Source organism: Leucoraja erinacea, chromosome 5, assembly GCF_028641065.1.
Source record: "Leucoraja erinacea ecotype New England chromosome 5, Leri_hhj_1, whole genome shotgun sequence".
Classification (NCBI taxonomy): Eukaryota; Metazoa; Chordata; class Chondrichthyes; order Rajiformes; family Rajidae; genus Leucoraja; species Leucoraja erinaceus.
Window position 1 is genome coordinate 17,597,502 of NC_073381.1, and position 16,100 is coordinate 17,613,601.

The 16,100-nt window shown below is 43.6% G+C and overlaps 1 protein-coding gene and 1 long non-coding RNA gene across 3 annotated transcripts in view; one reads left to right on the forward strand and one right to left on the reverse strand.

Annotated features, from left to right (window-relative positions):
- strn (striatin, calmodulin binding protein) overlaps positions 1 to 10,309 on the reverse strand; it is an 88,174-nt gene extending 77,865 nt beyond the window's left edge. For both annotated transcript variants that reach the window (XM_055635136.1, XM_055635135.1), the window contains exon 1: positions 9,599 to 10,309. In XM_055635136.1, the coding sequence (XP_055491111.1) occupies positions 9,599 to 9,856 (258 nt within the window). In that variant the 5' untranslated portion in view covers positions 9,857 to 10,309. The remainder of the gene's footprint in view (positions 1 to 9,598) is intronic.
- A 9-nt stretch (positions 10,310 to 10,318) lies between these two features.
- LOC129696977 (uncharacterized) lies at positions 10,319 to 15,923 on the forward strand. The gene is made up of 2 exons (XR_008723426.1): positions 10,319 to 10,918; positions 15,396 to 15,923. It is a non-coding gene; the product is annotated as an uncharacterized LOC129696977 (long non-coding RNA).
- The last annotated feature ends 177 nt before the right edge of the window (positions 15,924 to 16,100 follow it).

Below are 16,100 nucleotides of genomic sequence, written 5' to 3' on the forward strand. Positions count from 1 at the left end.
CGTGATTGCTAACTCTGTACCTGACGAAGATATTGACACATCAGATTTTCAGTCACACAATTATTTGCAAAGTTTGGCCACAAATAAGAAACTTTTTTCAATTTGCCATTAATGGGATAATCTTGAATAATTACAAGATAGGACGACAGATAGCATAATGGGCTAAGAGTTCGGCTGGCGACCGGAAGGTAGCCGGTTCAAATCCCGCTTGGAGTGCATACTGTCGTTGTGTCCTTGGGCAAGACACTTCACCCACCTTTGCCTGTAATGGAATGGCGGCAGGCGCGGGCACACCGCGACGCCCTGTGTCTCCCTTTCAAGGGAGATGCTAAAAATGCATTTCGTTGTCTCTGTACTGTACACTGACAATGACAATAAATGGAATCATTTCATTTTTTTTTTCATAAGGGGGTGTTCTTTTAAAATAATCTCCTCGCAAAGGGTATTAAATTTCTAGAATTCTCTACTCTGGAGGGGTTTAGAGGCGAGACCATGTAGGTATGTTACAAAACTTACCTTCAGCGGCGCTGCAGTTCTGCCACTGGGCGTGTGCGCGACTTTGGCGCCTTTGAGGGGGCGGGATTAAAATGCAGTTTTCTCCTGCCTGTCCGAGATATATTTTCTCGGGCTACTACCTGATGCAGAAAAATCTTTCCGACTGCCGTTCTCGGAAGTTTAAAAAAAAAAATGGGGGACAATTTAATCCCTGGAGTAAAATAAAAATCTACTTCTAACGCCGTTAACGGGACGGATCTCACGTAGGGGACAAAACATAAGGTAAGTCGTGTATTTTACATATAAACTTGCTTCTTAGCATTACTTTAATCAAAATTTCATCGGCGAAAATGTGATTATGTAAATATACGAATCGGCAGTGTTTTTCCTGCTGATATGGGGTTTAAATTCACCGCAACCGCAACGTTCCAAACGATCGCGTTCCACAAAATCTCACTCACAAGATGATTTAAACGGCCATTAATTTACGGGAATTAAACACTAAATTCCTTCCATTTGGCCTATAAATTCATGACAATGAGATTTAAAAATCATGTTATATTGTGAATTCTTGTGTGAATGTTATTTGCACATTTAGGCTATTTAAAAATGTTAATCTATTCTTAAGAAATGGATAGATGTTTAGATCTAGTAATAGAATTTTGTAATTAGCTACAATTAGGTAGCTTACTAATTATATGCTTTCATTTAGGTCATCTCCCCTGCTGCTCCTCCCACCCTCCAGCCTTATGGCTACTGCTTTTCCCTTTCTTGTCCCCACCCACCCCCCCACCCCCAGATCAGTCTGAAGATTGTTTGGCCCGAAACGTTGCCTATTTCCTTTCCATAGATGCTGCTGAATGAGTTTCTCCAGCTTTTCAACCTAAGATTGTTTCATATTTGTTTTCAGAATGCTTCAATCTATAACTGAAAAAAAAAATCAGTTCTCTTAATTTTTAAGAAAGTTATGGGCTTTTGATTGTCCTCGATCGTAGCTTTTGTGTTAAGTCAATGGAAAAGCAATAGGGAACAAGATGCTAATTTCGGAGTATGAAAATGGCCATAACATTATAAATACTGAAGATATGAAAGCGAATTAGGTGTCAGGTTAAACGTATTTTTATGCTTTATGTGATGGGATAAATTGCAGACTTGATTTCTAAAATCTCAAAATTTTGTAACATTGCTAGACCATGGGGATAAAGAGGTGATACATTTTCAAGATAGGCGAATTGAGAGGTCTGGGGACTGGCACAGAAATCCGAAGCAGCACAGACACAATAATATTGATTGGCTGAGCAGTTAAGTAACCTATTCTGTTGCTATGTTCAAAATGTCTTAATCTAAATGGAATCATTGCATTTGTTTCTGCACGAACTATTATCTCTCACATACCATCACCGCCAACCACGCTCATGTCAGCACAGGGAGTATAATTAACCAGTCTGGTAACCTGGGATTCAGCAGGAATCCATGGCACCTAGGGGAAATCCACTGCCACATGATGAACAGACAGTGATCAGTATTGAATTCCAAGTCGCTGGTTGTGCCAGGCAGCCAAACTACCTGCTGCACCACTATGACAGAATGACTGGCATTCAGATCTGCCATGTGTTATATGCCTTCAGATTATCTTAGAAATTATCGTATGGACTACATTCCAATGTCCCACTTTTCAGTGCAAGTTATCTTGCTCTAAGATACCAGCTTTCATATTCCGTATTTAAAAATCATGAGCCAAGCCTTGTGCTGTTCTAACAAGTTTATGTTTTTATACATTAATTTTCACATCAAAATGTCTAAGCATTTTACACATTAAGTTATCTTCAGTACTTCAAATGATCTAATTATGTACAGTGCCCTCCATAATGTTTGGGACAAAGACCCATCATTTATTTCTTTGCCTCTGTACACAATTTGTAATAGAAAAAAAAATCACGTGGTTAAAGTGCACATTGTCAGATTTTATTAAAGGGTAATTCTATACTTTTTGGTTTCACCATGTAGAAATTACAGCTGTGTTTATACATAGTCCCCCAATTTCAGGGCACCATAATGTTTGGGACACATGGCTTCATAGGCGATTGTATTGCTCAGGTGTGTTTGATTGCTTCCTTAATGCAGGTATAAGAGAGCTCTCAGCATCTAGTCTTTCCTCCATTCTTTCCATCACCTTTTGAAACCTTTATTCCTGTTTATCAACTTGAGGACCAAAGTTGTGCCAATGAAAGTCAAAGAAGCCATTATGAGTGAGAAACAAGAATAAAACTGTTAGAGACATCAGCCAATCCTTAGACTTACCAAAATCAACTGTTTGGAACATCATTAAGAATAAAGAGAGCACTGGTGAGAGTAAAGGGACTGGCAGGCCAAGGAAGACCTCCACAGCTGATGACAGAATAATTCTCTCTATAATAAAGAAAAATCCCCAAACACCTGTCCGCAGATCAGAAGCACTCTTCAGGAGTCATGTGTGGATTTGTCAATGACCACTGTCTGCACAAAATTTCATGAACAGAAATACAGAGGCTATGCTGCAAGATGCAAACCATTGGTTAGCCGCAAAAATAGGATGGCCAGGTTACAGTTTGCCAAGTAGTACTTAAAAGAGCAACCATAGTTCTGGAAAAAGGTCTTGTGGACAGATAAGACGGAGATTAACTGATATCAGAGTGATGGCAAGAGCAAAGTATGGATGAGAGAAGGAACTGCCCAAGATCCAAAGCATACCACCTCATCTGTGAAACACGGTGGTGGGGGTGTCATGGCCTGGGCATGTATGGCTGCTGGAGGTACTGGCTCACTTATTTTCATTGATGATACAACTGCTGATGGTAGTAGCATAATGAATTCTGAAGTGTATAGACACATCCTATCTGCTCAAGTTCAAACAAAGGCCTCAAAACTCATTGGCTGGCAGTTCAATCTACAGCAAGACAATGATCCCAAACAAACTGCTAAAGCAACAAAGGAGTTTTTCAAAGCTAAAAAATGGTCAATTCTTGAGTGGCCAAGTCAATCACCCGATCTGTACCCAATTGAGCATGCCTTTTATATGCTGAAGAGAAAACTGAAGGGGACTAGCCCCTAAAACAAGCATAAGCTAAAGATGGCTGCAATACAGGCCTGGCAGAGCATCGCCAGAGAAGACACCCAGCAACATGTCCATGAATCGCAGACTTCAAGCAGTCATTGCATGCAAAGGAAATGCAACAAAATACTAAACATGACTACTTTCATTTACATGGCATCGCTGTGTGCCAAACATTATGGTGCCCTGAAATGTAGGGACTATGTATCAACACTGCTGTAATTTCTACATGTATAAAATGTATAAAAATGGCCTTTATTAAAATATGAGAATGTGCACTTTAACCACGTGATTTTTTTCTATTACAAATCTCAAATTGTGGAGTACAGATGCAAATAAATAAATAAATGATGGGTCTTTGTCCCAAACATTATGGAGGGCACTGTGTAAAGGGGTTATGATTGTTCTTGAATATTGGCTCGTTTAAACCCCTATAGCATTTCTCAATCAATCACAAGAAATACAGCCTCAGTGTCACCAGGGTGCTATTAGCTTTCGCAAGGTGGAAATTGACAACCAGGGAAATTTTTCCTTTATCTTTTGGACAAGTCTACCTGCTAAAAATTCTCAAACATTTTCGTTCGCATCCATTAAACAAGACACAGCTTTTTATGGGAAGTTACTTATAGAAACTTCTTATGGGGTTGGACAGGCTAGATGCAGGAAGATTGTTCCCGATGTTGGGGAAGTCCAGAACAAGGGGTCACAGTTTAAGGATAAGGAGGAAATCTTTTAGGACCAAGATGAGGAAAACATTTTTCACACAGAGAGTGGTGAATCCCTGGAATTCTCTGCCACAGAAGGTAGTTGAGGCCAAGGTACACAAAAAAGCTGGAGAAACTCAGCGGGTGCAGCAGCATCTATGGAGCGAAGGAAATAGACAACGTTTCGGGCCGAAACCCTTCTTCAGACAGTTGAGGCCAGTTCATTGGCTATATTTAAGAGGGAGTTAGATGTGGCACTTGTGGCTAAAGGGATCAGGGGGTATGGAGAGAAGGCAGGTACAGGATACTGAGTTGGATGATCAGCCATGATCATATTCAATGGCGGTGCAGGCTCAATGAGCCGAATGGCCGACTCCTGCACCTATTTTCTATGTTTCTATTATGGGAAGTTACTGATCTGATAAATCAGCAATGAAGTCCAACCAAAATTAACATTTTGTTTCCCAACCCCCCAGCATAATCTAGAGATGTCTGCATTAATTGTAAAATGATCGTTAAAATCATTTCCATTATTAAAACATTTGAAAAATATCCCCAGTCTTGTATGCTAAATTATAACTGCTAATGTGGTCTATAAAATTCCACAAAACAAAATTAAATGGCGATATGTTTGGACATTCCTACATTATGAGTCTTCCACGGAATCTGCACTAAACATAAATTGCATAAATATTTGATAAAACATGAATACTCACTAATTTGTGACATTTTTTCACCTCCCAACTGCAATTTGTTGGTTTCACACATATTAAGCATCGATGTAAATATTATGTTCCATTTAAAACCTAAAATTTGGTCTAATTATTTTTAGGCATTCAAAATGTAGGCATTCATCCTCCCACTACATTTAAAGTTAAACCATGAGAGTTCTGCATCCTGCTGTATAGTGTTCACCATTATCAGTTGCAAAGACAATAGGCAAGCTTATTTATTTTCGCAAGACCTGAAACATCACCTCATCAAGCAGGCATTTTTGCTCTACCTCGTGAAAGAGCACACTGCATTGGCTAATTTATCTTTTGCAATGCCCAATGACTTTTAAATAAACAAAAGCTTATTGCAGAATATGGTTTAGCTGCAAGATTTGCAGCACACATAGGATATGCAGCCCTTTAGTTCTTACATTCGTTTCAATTTATGGCTGAATTCTGTAAAAAAGACTTTCAGCTCAATCTAAACTAACACTAGTTGGTATAAAAAAAAAATTATACCAACATATTTGGACAGCATACCTCCAATTCTATACATTAACCATACCCCAGATTTACATGTGGAAAGATTCACTAATATTCTCCATACATCCATTATGAGATTTATTTAAAAAAATGATTGTCCAATTAGCAGACCCAGACTCTTGAACCCTTGCTATACAATGCAAGCTGCAAATAAATGACCTCCCTTTCCCAAATACCAAATGCAATAGCCCAAATTGTTTTATGTTTCTTGCATTTAATCTAAATAGTGTCCAAAAGGTTTATATATATAACAAATTGTGTGAATAAATTGAGGCCTCAAATCTAACAGCTCACCCAGAGGTCAGATCATCAAAAGCAGAGAAGTAGCAATCATATACAGCTACATCCCACTATTTCAAGTGCATTCAACAGAACAGAATGGGTTCATTGATCACCCCATGCCAATATTTTCCACATTGTGCTTCCCATGAAATTAAATGTGACAGTCTCTTTCAAAGATGCCGGCTTTCATGCAGAATAAAAGACCGAATCTGGAAATCTAGTAATGAGCTAAAAAAAGTCTAATTAAAATCAATTCTAAATACATCAACTTAAATTAGGCAGAAGCAAGGACACCATTTTTACATAAAGATTTTATATAAACACTCATTGCACATTTTTCCCCACTCCAGTTCCATTTTGGTAGAATATTACTGCCCTATGGCAACTCGCAACCCCAGATGTCACAAGTGACTATGGTAACATCACCAGAGGTTATAGACCCAAGAGACTGTAGATACTGGAAGAAAAAATACAAACTGCTGGAGGAATTTGGCAGGTCAGGCAGCATCCATGGAGTGAAACAGACAGACAGGCGATGTTTTGAGTTGGGACCCTTCTTTAGACCTGAAACATCATCAGCTTAAGACACAAAGTGCTGGAGTAACAGCAGGTCAGGCAGCATCTCCGGAGAACATGGATAGGTGATGTTTTGGGTCAGTACCCCTTTTTCAGACTGACAGTGGTGGGATGTTGCTGGAAGAGATGTGGGGCTAGGACAAAGCATAGCAACTAACAGCTGGATACAGGTGTACAGCTGAGGGGGTTGATAATCAGATGGTTGGACAAAAACTAGAGATGAAACAAAAAAAAAGTGAGATAAGCATAGAAGAGGTGATACTTATGAAACCAGAGGAAGAAACATAGGTGGAAGGGGATAGAGGAGAAATGGGTATGAAAGAGGGGAGGAGGTTGTTTGCATGTTAGTCACATAAAATTGGTGAATTCAATATTCATACCATCAGCTCGTGAGCTACCCAAATGGAAAACGAGGTGTTGTTCTTCTAGTTTGCATGTGGCCTCGCTGCGGCATTGGAGGAAGCCACAGACAGAAAGGTCAGTATAGGAATGGGAATGAAAAAAAAACAGGAGATTCAGCAGGCCTCGTCAGGGCAAGCACCCGTTGAGTTGCTCTTTCCTGGTATTGATTATTTTTTTGGTAAACTAGCATCTGCAGTTCCTTGTGTCTCCATGCCGTCTATTTATTTCCCACTACAGATGCTGCCTGACTAACTTAATTCTTAATTCTTCCAGCGGTATGTTTTGTTTTACTCATCAGAGGCTACAACTGACACAAATATATCAATTAGGTTCTAGCAACTAAAATGAAATCAGTATCAGTAGTGGAAGGAAGAATCAGCAAAAGCTTGTCCTGTTTACAATAAGAGATTTTTAAATTAGCTTTCCCCAACAGAAACATGAAACAGCAGAGGGTAAATCCTCGATGTACTGTCATTGTACTTCAACGATGTTGGTAGTAAACTGAATTTTAGTTTATAACTCTTCAATATAATGCAATAACCTAACTAATATCCAACTGCTTTCTCGATTATCACTGTTGACAGCTCAAGCTTCACCAGTTTCTTTTAAAAAGCCATCTTGCTCTAAGCTCTCCAAGTTTAGAATGTCAATATTTTAACTATAATGTCACATAGTTTTCAATAGTACGAAAACATGAAATAGTTTAGATAAACACAAATCTTTGGTGAATTAGTAACGGGCCTGTCCCACTTAGACGATTTTTGGGGCGACTGCCGCAAAATTTTCAACATGTTTTTGCTGTTGTAGGTTGTCTTACGTGTCGTATGTGCTGTCGTAGGTTGTCGCCTGATGTCGTAGGTGAATTCCATTAAAACTAGAGCCTGGCAGTCGCCTAAAGAGTCGCCTAAGTAGGACAGGCCCATAAGGCTTTTCTTGGACTTGACAGGGTACAGAAAAGTGGACACATTGGATGGTGGTATAGAGATATATGTTAAAAGCAAACAAAACTTGTAAACAGAACAATGAGCTCAATTTTAGTTTCATGGTTACCCTCAGTAATATTACTGGGATTGTATATTACCGAAATGTCAAAACAGGCCAATAATGTGTACATTCTACATACTTGTGGGCAAATTAAGGTCTATTAGCTTTCAATTTATTTTTATAGAATTGTAATAGGGAATTACTTCATATCCTGCAGGATCTTGAAAACAATAAGCAAACAATATTAATAGAACCAAGTGCATCAACAGTATCATATGGTTACTTCCTGACTAAATGCTAAACGATTAAGTTTACTCAGTGAGATGTGTAAGCAAGGATGCTTTCAGTTCTGTTGTAATCTAAAATGCAAAAGATTTTAAATCTTTTATTTACTATATTTTAATGGCCTATCAATTTTGCCCCTGCTCCTTGGTCGTGCTCTCATTTCGCAAGTACCATCGGGAAGAAAATAAAGAAGCCTGAAAACTATGATCACCAGTCTCAAGAATACCATGCAACACTAACCCCCAGCAACTATGAACTTCTATGGATTGTGTCTTTGGTTGCACTATGAACTGTGTTTTTTTTTCATTATTATGCTTACTTAGGTTACCTAGCATAATGATTATTAATTTATATATATATTTTAATTATTATATTTATGACCTGTATTGCAAGTAAGAATTTCAATGCTGATACATATGCCAATTTAACACTCTTGACTCCTCCTAATGACTCTTTGAACTTAGAAAGATTGTTAAAGACATTCCAAGCTGATGAACACAGCCTTGAATTGAAAAGACTGTGCTATGTTGCAAGGCATGCAGGATTCAGCAATGTTGCAGACAGATCACCCACAATCACACATACACGCCAAAACCCAATAAAATAAAATAAAAATACTATGTGAATTCAGGAGCAAGATATTTTTCTTGTTGTAACTTGAACAAAAGTCTCAGATGATTTTCCAGAGGGTTGATAAATTGGGTACTTAATTCTACTTTGGCACATTGATTGGAATTTGTAATACAGTAAAAAAAACAACTACTAAAATGTTTTACTTCCTCTGGAATGTCATTGTGTAACCTCTGGTTATAACGACTCAGAGAAAACAATATGAAACACTGATTGGATTGCAGAACCATAGATTGTTTTTAAAAAGCAACGATAACTCCAATCAACAATAAACCTGACATTATAACAAAATGAAATCGATCTAGCTCAAATCTAGGTAGATTACCGTAACCAGCAACTGAGTGTAAAAGCAGATCGAGTTGAGGAAGAGCGAGGGAAACGAAGCAATTGATCAACACGATTTGCCTCAACGGTTTGCAGAGTGATACAGGCTGCTGTCAATTGTGACACTGCCATCTTTCAGAGACTGCTGCCTCTTTGCCCTCAAATAATTCTCTCCTTTCCAGCATTTCACCGTCCCTCTTTCGAAAGATGTTATTGAACCTGCTTTTTCTACCTGTTCAGACAGGGCGTTCCAGATCACAACACACGGCACAGTAAATTGCCTCCATTCTTGGCATTTTTTGGCAGGGATCTTAAACCACCCTCCCCCGGGTTGCTGATCCTCGCCGCACACGTCTGGACAATACTATCTACGAGAAGGAAAATGCACCCCCACCCCACCCAACCCCCGGTTGACAGGAGGCGCAGGGGTGACCGTACGCCATCTTAAGCTTCCGAGTGCCGCCTCACCCGGAGACTGTAACCGAGGCCGAGGCGTGAAGCGCGGCCTACCTCCGTTCGCCCACCCACCCACACACACCCACCCCCTGCTCCCGGGGCGGTCGTCCTACCTGTAACTCCGCCCTATCCACTTCCCACTGCGTCCTCTCCACCTCGAAGCGGGCCCACTCGTGCTGCAGGAAGTGCAGAATGCCCGGGATGTTGTACTGCGGCCGCTGCGCTTCGCCCTCCACACCCAGCTGCTGCTGCTGCTGCTGCTGCGCCGGCGGCGGCGGCAGGCTCCGGCCGCCGAGGCCCGGACCTCCGGCCGTGCCGCTCAGCACCGAGTTGTTGCCGAAGAACACCCCGGCTGCTGGGTGTTCGTCCATGGCTGGGCCCCAGAACCCTTCGTCCGTCCCCTCCACCTCCACGCTGACGGCTGTGCCGCCGCCCGGCCGCCGGGCCGCTCCGGTGATGTCTCCGGGCCGCTCCTTCCCCCTCCCGCTCGGGGCGGGCGGGCGGGCTGGCTGCGCGCGTGCGGCCGGCCGTTAGGATTTAAACCGCGTCGAGCGTTCCATGGCACCGGCCATGACCCAGTCGGAAGGCGATCGAGGCCGCGCCGCCTCCTTCCACTCCTGCCGCCGTCCTGCAATCGGTTTGTGGCCACCCACTGACGACTCGCCGCCGCTCGGCACTGCCCCTCCTCCCCGCCCGCTACACTCACTCACTCACTCACTCACTGACGGACGGATCGTACCCAACGTCTGCCCTCGCACTCCGCCTGTCAGTCACTTACTCCGGGCCCCACCCCGTTCATCTGTCAACAGAGGGGAGCTCTCCCCGAGACCTCGCCCACTGCCGCGCATGCGCCACATCCACCCGCCGGCCCGGGCTCGCCTCCCCTCCCGTTTTCGCCCGCCGTGTGCGTCACGAGCCCTTGCCCCGGCCCCGCCCCTCCTGTCATCGCCCGCCGATTGCGTCAACAGCCCCGCCCTATCCTGGCCCCGCCCCCTCCCGTTTCCCTTCTCATGAACAAGGAGATCTCTTGTGAGCGCATGCGTACTCGGGTGGGCGGGCGACTATGGCAGAAGCTGTTGTCAAGAGGGTAGGGCGGGGGTTGTGGTCACGGTCCACGGCGTCTTTCCCGTAACTGTATAAAAACGACAACGAGAGGTTGTAGGTATTAGTGTGTTTTTTTTTTCTCCTTTTGAAATGTACCAAACAATTTTTTCAGCCAACGAAGAACTTTTTCCAAAATGTCAAGATGCTGCAGATGCTCGGGTGGGTCAGTCTGTCCACACATGACACAGTGATGTGAAAAACTCATGTTCATGTTTCTGAAGAGTCTGAAGAAGGATCTCGACCCGAAACGTCGCCTATTTCCTTCTCTCCATCGACGCTGCCTCACCCGCTGAGTTTCTCCAGCATTTTTGTCTACCATGTTTCGAATGGTGAGTTAGCACCAGAGTTGGTTGTCAAGAAATAGTCAGTAGTGTTTTATTGTCGTATGTACAGAAACTGAACAATGATTTTTTTTATTAAAGCAAGCAGTTCCATTCAAAGGCGTAAAAGAATTAAATAGGACAGACAAAGGAGTCAGTGGATGTTGTTGGCCTCGATTTTCAGAACGCCTTTGACATAAGGTGTCACACATGAGGCTATTCAGGAAGATGATAGCCCATGGTATCAAAGGGCAGATACAAGCATGGTTAGCAGCTTGGCTGGATGGCAGAAGATAAAGAGTGACAATAAAAGGGGATTTTTCTGGTTGGTTGCCAGTGACTAGCGGAGTTCCGCAAGGGTCGGTGCGGGGGGCGCTACTCTTCACGTTGTATATTAATGATTTGAATGAGGGGATGGAAGGCTTTGTGGCCATGTTTGCGGATGATACGAAAATAGGTGGAAGGGCAGGTAGTGTAGAGAAAGCAAGGACTATGCAAAAGAACTTGGACTGGTTGGGGGAGTGGGCAGAGAAATGGTAGATGGAATATAGTGTAGTAAAGTGTGGACTGTGGAGTCATGCTTTTTGGTAGTAGGAATAAAGGTGTAGATTATTTTCTAAATGGGGAGATAATCCAGAAATCGGAGTTGCAAAAGGACTTGTGAGCATAGATTATAGATAGGAGCTCCTCTATAATCTTTGCTTGTGAGTGCTGGTGCAGGATTCCCAAAAAGTTAATCTGTAAGTCGAATTGGTAGTAAAGAAGGCAAATGCAATGCTAGTATTTTTTTCAAGCGGGCAAGAATACAAAAACAGGATGTAATGCTGAGGCTCTATAAAATGCTGGTCAGGCTGCATTTTGGAGTATTGTGAACAATTTTGGGGAAATTGATGTCAACATATCTGAGGAAGGATGTGCTGGACCCTAGAGAGGGTCCAGAGGAGGTATACAAGAATGATCCCAAGAATGAGTGGGTTAACATGTGATGAACGTTTGATGACACTGGGCCTGTACTTGCTAGAGTTTAGAAGAATGAGGGAGGACCTCATTGAAATGTACTGAATTGTGGATTGTCACCTTGCCATGGTGGAGAACCTTGTGTGATCCTGAGAGCGATGCTGTCTGGAGCTATGCTTCTGGTAGGGCCTCACATGGCGATAAGGTCGAGGGGGAAGTCTCTGACAACCAGCAATCCGAACAAGACATCAACGGTGGAACAGGTGAAGGACGATGGCTGACTTTAGTGGTGTTAAAACGGCTGGGAAGGCGGATGAAGGCTGCAGTAGAAAAGGGTCTCCGGTCATCTTGGACTCCATGCCACCAGATCCTGACCCAAAACTGACAAGGACCGTGGGGTGGCTGCCTGTGCACCAGTCTCCCAACGTTAAACAAATTCACGCACAGGCATCCTCCTAATAGCACCCTGGAGAGGTGAAGGAAAACACCAAATACAAACCTCCACTGCCTTGTGGCTATTACCTTATTCCGGAAAGTTGAAGACTGGATCTGGCGGAATACGCGGAGGAGACCACCTCCAACGGGTAGGAAGGGTGACCCAGCAAAGCATCGTGGAGCACAATTAGGGCACAATGTTCACGTAGAACACTGGTGGCCATCCACTGCATCCTGACCTAACGCCTGCTGTCTTGATGATGTCTTGCCACCGGATCCAGATAGGCCGGGACGAGAGAGTGACGCAGATGATTTGCGCAACTCTTCCTCACTTTAATCCAAGTCAAGCGCAAGTCATGACTTCAGGACCAGTACTACCCAACTGGGCGAGGCAGGATCACCATGGGAACGCGTGCAGCTGGGAGGAAGTCCCTGCACCCGCCCAGCTGTGTTCCATGTGCGGGCGAGCCTTCCGGGCCCGGATCGGTCTCACCGGTCACCTCCGGATCCACAAACAAAAACACTGAAGTCATGGTCTTCTTCGACTATGAAGGACAAACAACAACTGAATTGTGAAAGGCTTGGGATAGAGTGGATGTGGAGAGGATGTTTCCACTCGAGGGAGGGTCTAGGATTAGAGGTCAGAGCCTCAGATTTAAAGGACATGCCTTTAGGAATGAGATTTTTTATTTTATTTATTATTTATTACCTTTATTTAACCAGGAGAAGTCTCATTGCGATTAAAAATCTCTTTTACAAGAGAGTCCTGGTCAAGACAGGCAGCAGCACAGTTCCACAGTTACAGACAATAATTTAAAAACAACAGAGAACATATAAATAGAGTCACAGTTAGAACATCATCAAACAAAGCATGTACAGACAGAAGAGCCTGCTTCAACATCATTAAGAAGGGATTTAAATCTGTTTATAGAAACCAGCTCCTTAAGTTTCAGTTCATTCTGCAGCTGGTTCCATGCGAAGGGAGCAGCATAACTAAATGCCCTTTTCCCCAGTTCAGTACGGACTTTAGGTACAGTTAGTAAGAACAAGTCCTCAGAGCGGAGCTGATAAGTTTCCTGTGCTTTTTCGAATTGCATACTTCTGCAGGTATGAAGGAAGAACACCGAGGATAGTCTTATAAATAAGGATATGCCAATGATGGAGTTTGCGGGTGGACAGGGCAAACCATCCAACTTGAGCATACAAAGAGCAGAGATGAGGAGGAATTTATTTCGTAAGAGGGTGGTGAATCTGTGCAAGTCATTGCCACTGAAGGCTGTGGGGGCCGGCAATGGATATTTTAAAGGCAGATATAGATAGATTCTTGATTAATACGGGTGTCAGGGGTTATGGGGACAAGGCTGGAGTATGTGTAGAAAGGAACTGCAGATGCCTTTTTTAAATCGACTGTAGACACAAAATGCTGGAGTAATTCAGCAGGACAGGCATGATTGGGTGACGTTTTGGGTCGAGAGCCATCTTCAGACATACGGTTGGGGGGGGGAGATAGAGATAGATCAGCCATGATTGAATGGTGGAGTAGACTTGATGGGCTGAATGTTCTAATTCTTCTCCTATCACTTATGACCTTATCAGATGAGGCAGTGTGAATGGGTGATTGATTGACTGGTGGCCACAGGTACAACTTATGTTAAGATGTAAGAGATGATAAATTTGAGGAGGGTAAATTGGTGAAAGAAATACACATTAAATGGTAGGGTGCAGATAAATTTAGAGCCGAAGGAAAAAATAAACAAACTGCTGGAGGAACACAACGGGTCAGGTAGCAGCTGTAGCTGCTGCCTCCCTTGCCGAATTTCTCCCGCAGATTGTTTTTTGCTCAAGATTCCTGCATCTTCAGTGTCGTGTGTCTCCCAGAGTAGAAGAACCTGGGAGAGATGTTTAATGATCACAGCTGTTCCCCGTGTTCTTCTGAAGAAGTTGGTTACTTCTTCCAGGCTTGGCCTGTTTTTTTGGCACTAAAGTCATACTAGGCCAAAGTGAGAAAATATTTTTGCATATACTTATGTGCTCGCACTTCATTGAAAACTTGCAACGTCCACCATGATTCCCAGAAAGCCCTTTGGCTGTTTAAATTGGGGAAGGATCACACGGGATATTATTGAGAAACTTCAGTATGTGTGTTGGGACGACTCGGAAGCCTTGCATGTGGCAAAGGAAGTGCACCGTCTTACAAACTATCTTCCTGCCCATCTGGCAGGCACCTCCTGCCTCATCTATGTAAGAAACTGCAGCTCCCACATTGCTCTCATCACCCTCTTCAAAACCCACACCCTCCGGAGGGCCTCCGGTGGGGCCTGGGGCCTTGCGAGTCGACGAAGCCCACGGCCAATGGGTCTGTTGAGAAGCGGCTGAGGCGTGGTTCGGCGCCACAGAGACGTCTGGAGAGGACCCGGCAGCGACAGTGGAGAGGTCGACGATGGCACCGATGGATAGACGAGAACAGCCCATGTGGAAGTGAGGACGGAGTTGCCGGGGGAAGGAACAAAGGAGGACCCGGCATGGGAGGACCACTGCGAGGGAGAGGGAAGAACAATAGGGACCCCGCATGGGGGGGGGACTACCGTGAGGGAGGGGGAACACTGGACAATGGAGGACCCGGCCTGTGGAGTCTGCCATGAGGGAGGAGGAGGGTGGAAAGAACAAAGGTGGACCTGCCGCAGGGGTACATTGTAACTGCCCTTTATGGGCTGCCCTTTATGGGTGACTATGGGCAACAAGCAAAGAATTTCACTGTGACTTGTCACATGTGACAATACAGCATTCATTCAACTGGAGCAGAAACAAATCATCCACGATCCTGAAGGGCTGCCCAAAGTGGATAATGTTGGATCACTTGAATATTGCCAGAAACACTCAGCAAGTCAGGTAGCATCTATGGAAATAGAAACGGTTAATGCTTCAAGTCAAAGATCCTTTTTCAAGCTGGAAAGAAGAGTTAGTTTTAAGTTGCAGAGAGATGGAGAGAACATGGTTAATATTTCTAATATGTTCAGGCCAGGATTGGCATGGGGATAAGTTGTCAAGGTGATCTGCTACACATACTTATAGAATGATTTATTTTCATTTTCAGATCCTGACGCTTGAAGGAATAAACATTATCAAGAGCATGATGTCGGAGAAATTGGAAAAGAAAGACATGGTTTAAATCACTTGCAAAAATGGAGCTGGCAGCATTGGTTGTATTTGACCCAGTTTAAAATAAAATAAAAAATTTTAGGATAGTTGATGGTTTAGGACTGACGCCCGGTCCACTCCTGGCTCCGGGCCGGGGTTAAAACTCCATGTGATCTGGACAGAGCGGCCGACGGACACAGAGCCACCGGAGGTGAGGGTGGGAGGTGTGCTGGGTGGGTGGGGGGGTGCTGGGACCACCGCCGTGTTTCACCTATCACACCATCTGCACAGGAATGTGAATGCGGGTGAGGCAGCATCTATAGAGCAGTAGACAAAAATGCTGGAGAAATGCTTGAGTCTGAAGTGTGCGATGGGCTCAAGCCAATCTAGTTGCTCGTTCTTTATGGGAAACCCGCTGACAGAAAACTATTCTATTGGTGAGTGTGGAGGAGTGTTAATTTATTTATTTATGTATATATATATTTTTTGAGCGTGAGGACTGCTGTCATCAGGGTGACTGCCAATCACCACCCCCCCCCCCCCCTATTATTTATTCAAATCGTTTGCTATGTCGCTCTTCAATGGAGATGCTAAATGCATTTCATTGTCTCTGTACTGTACACTGACAATGACAATTAAAATTGAATCTGAATCTGAGTGT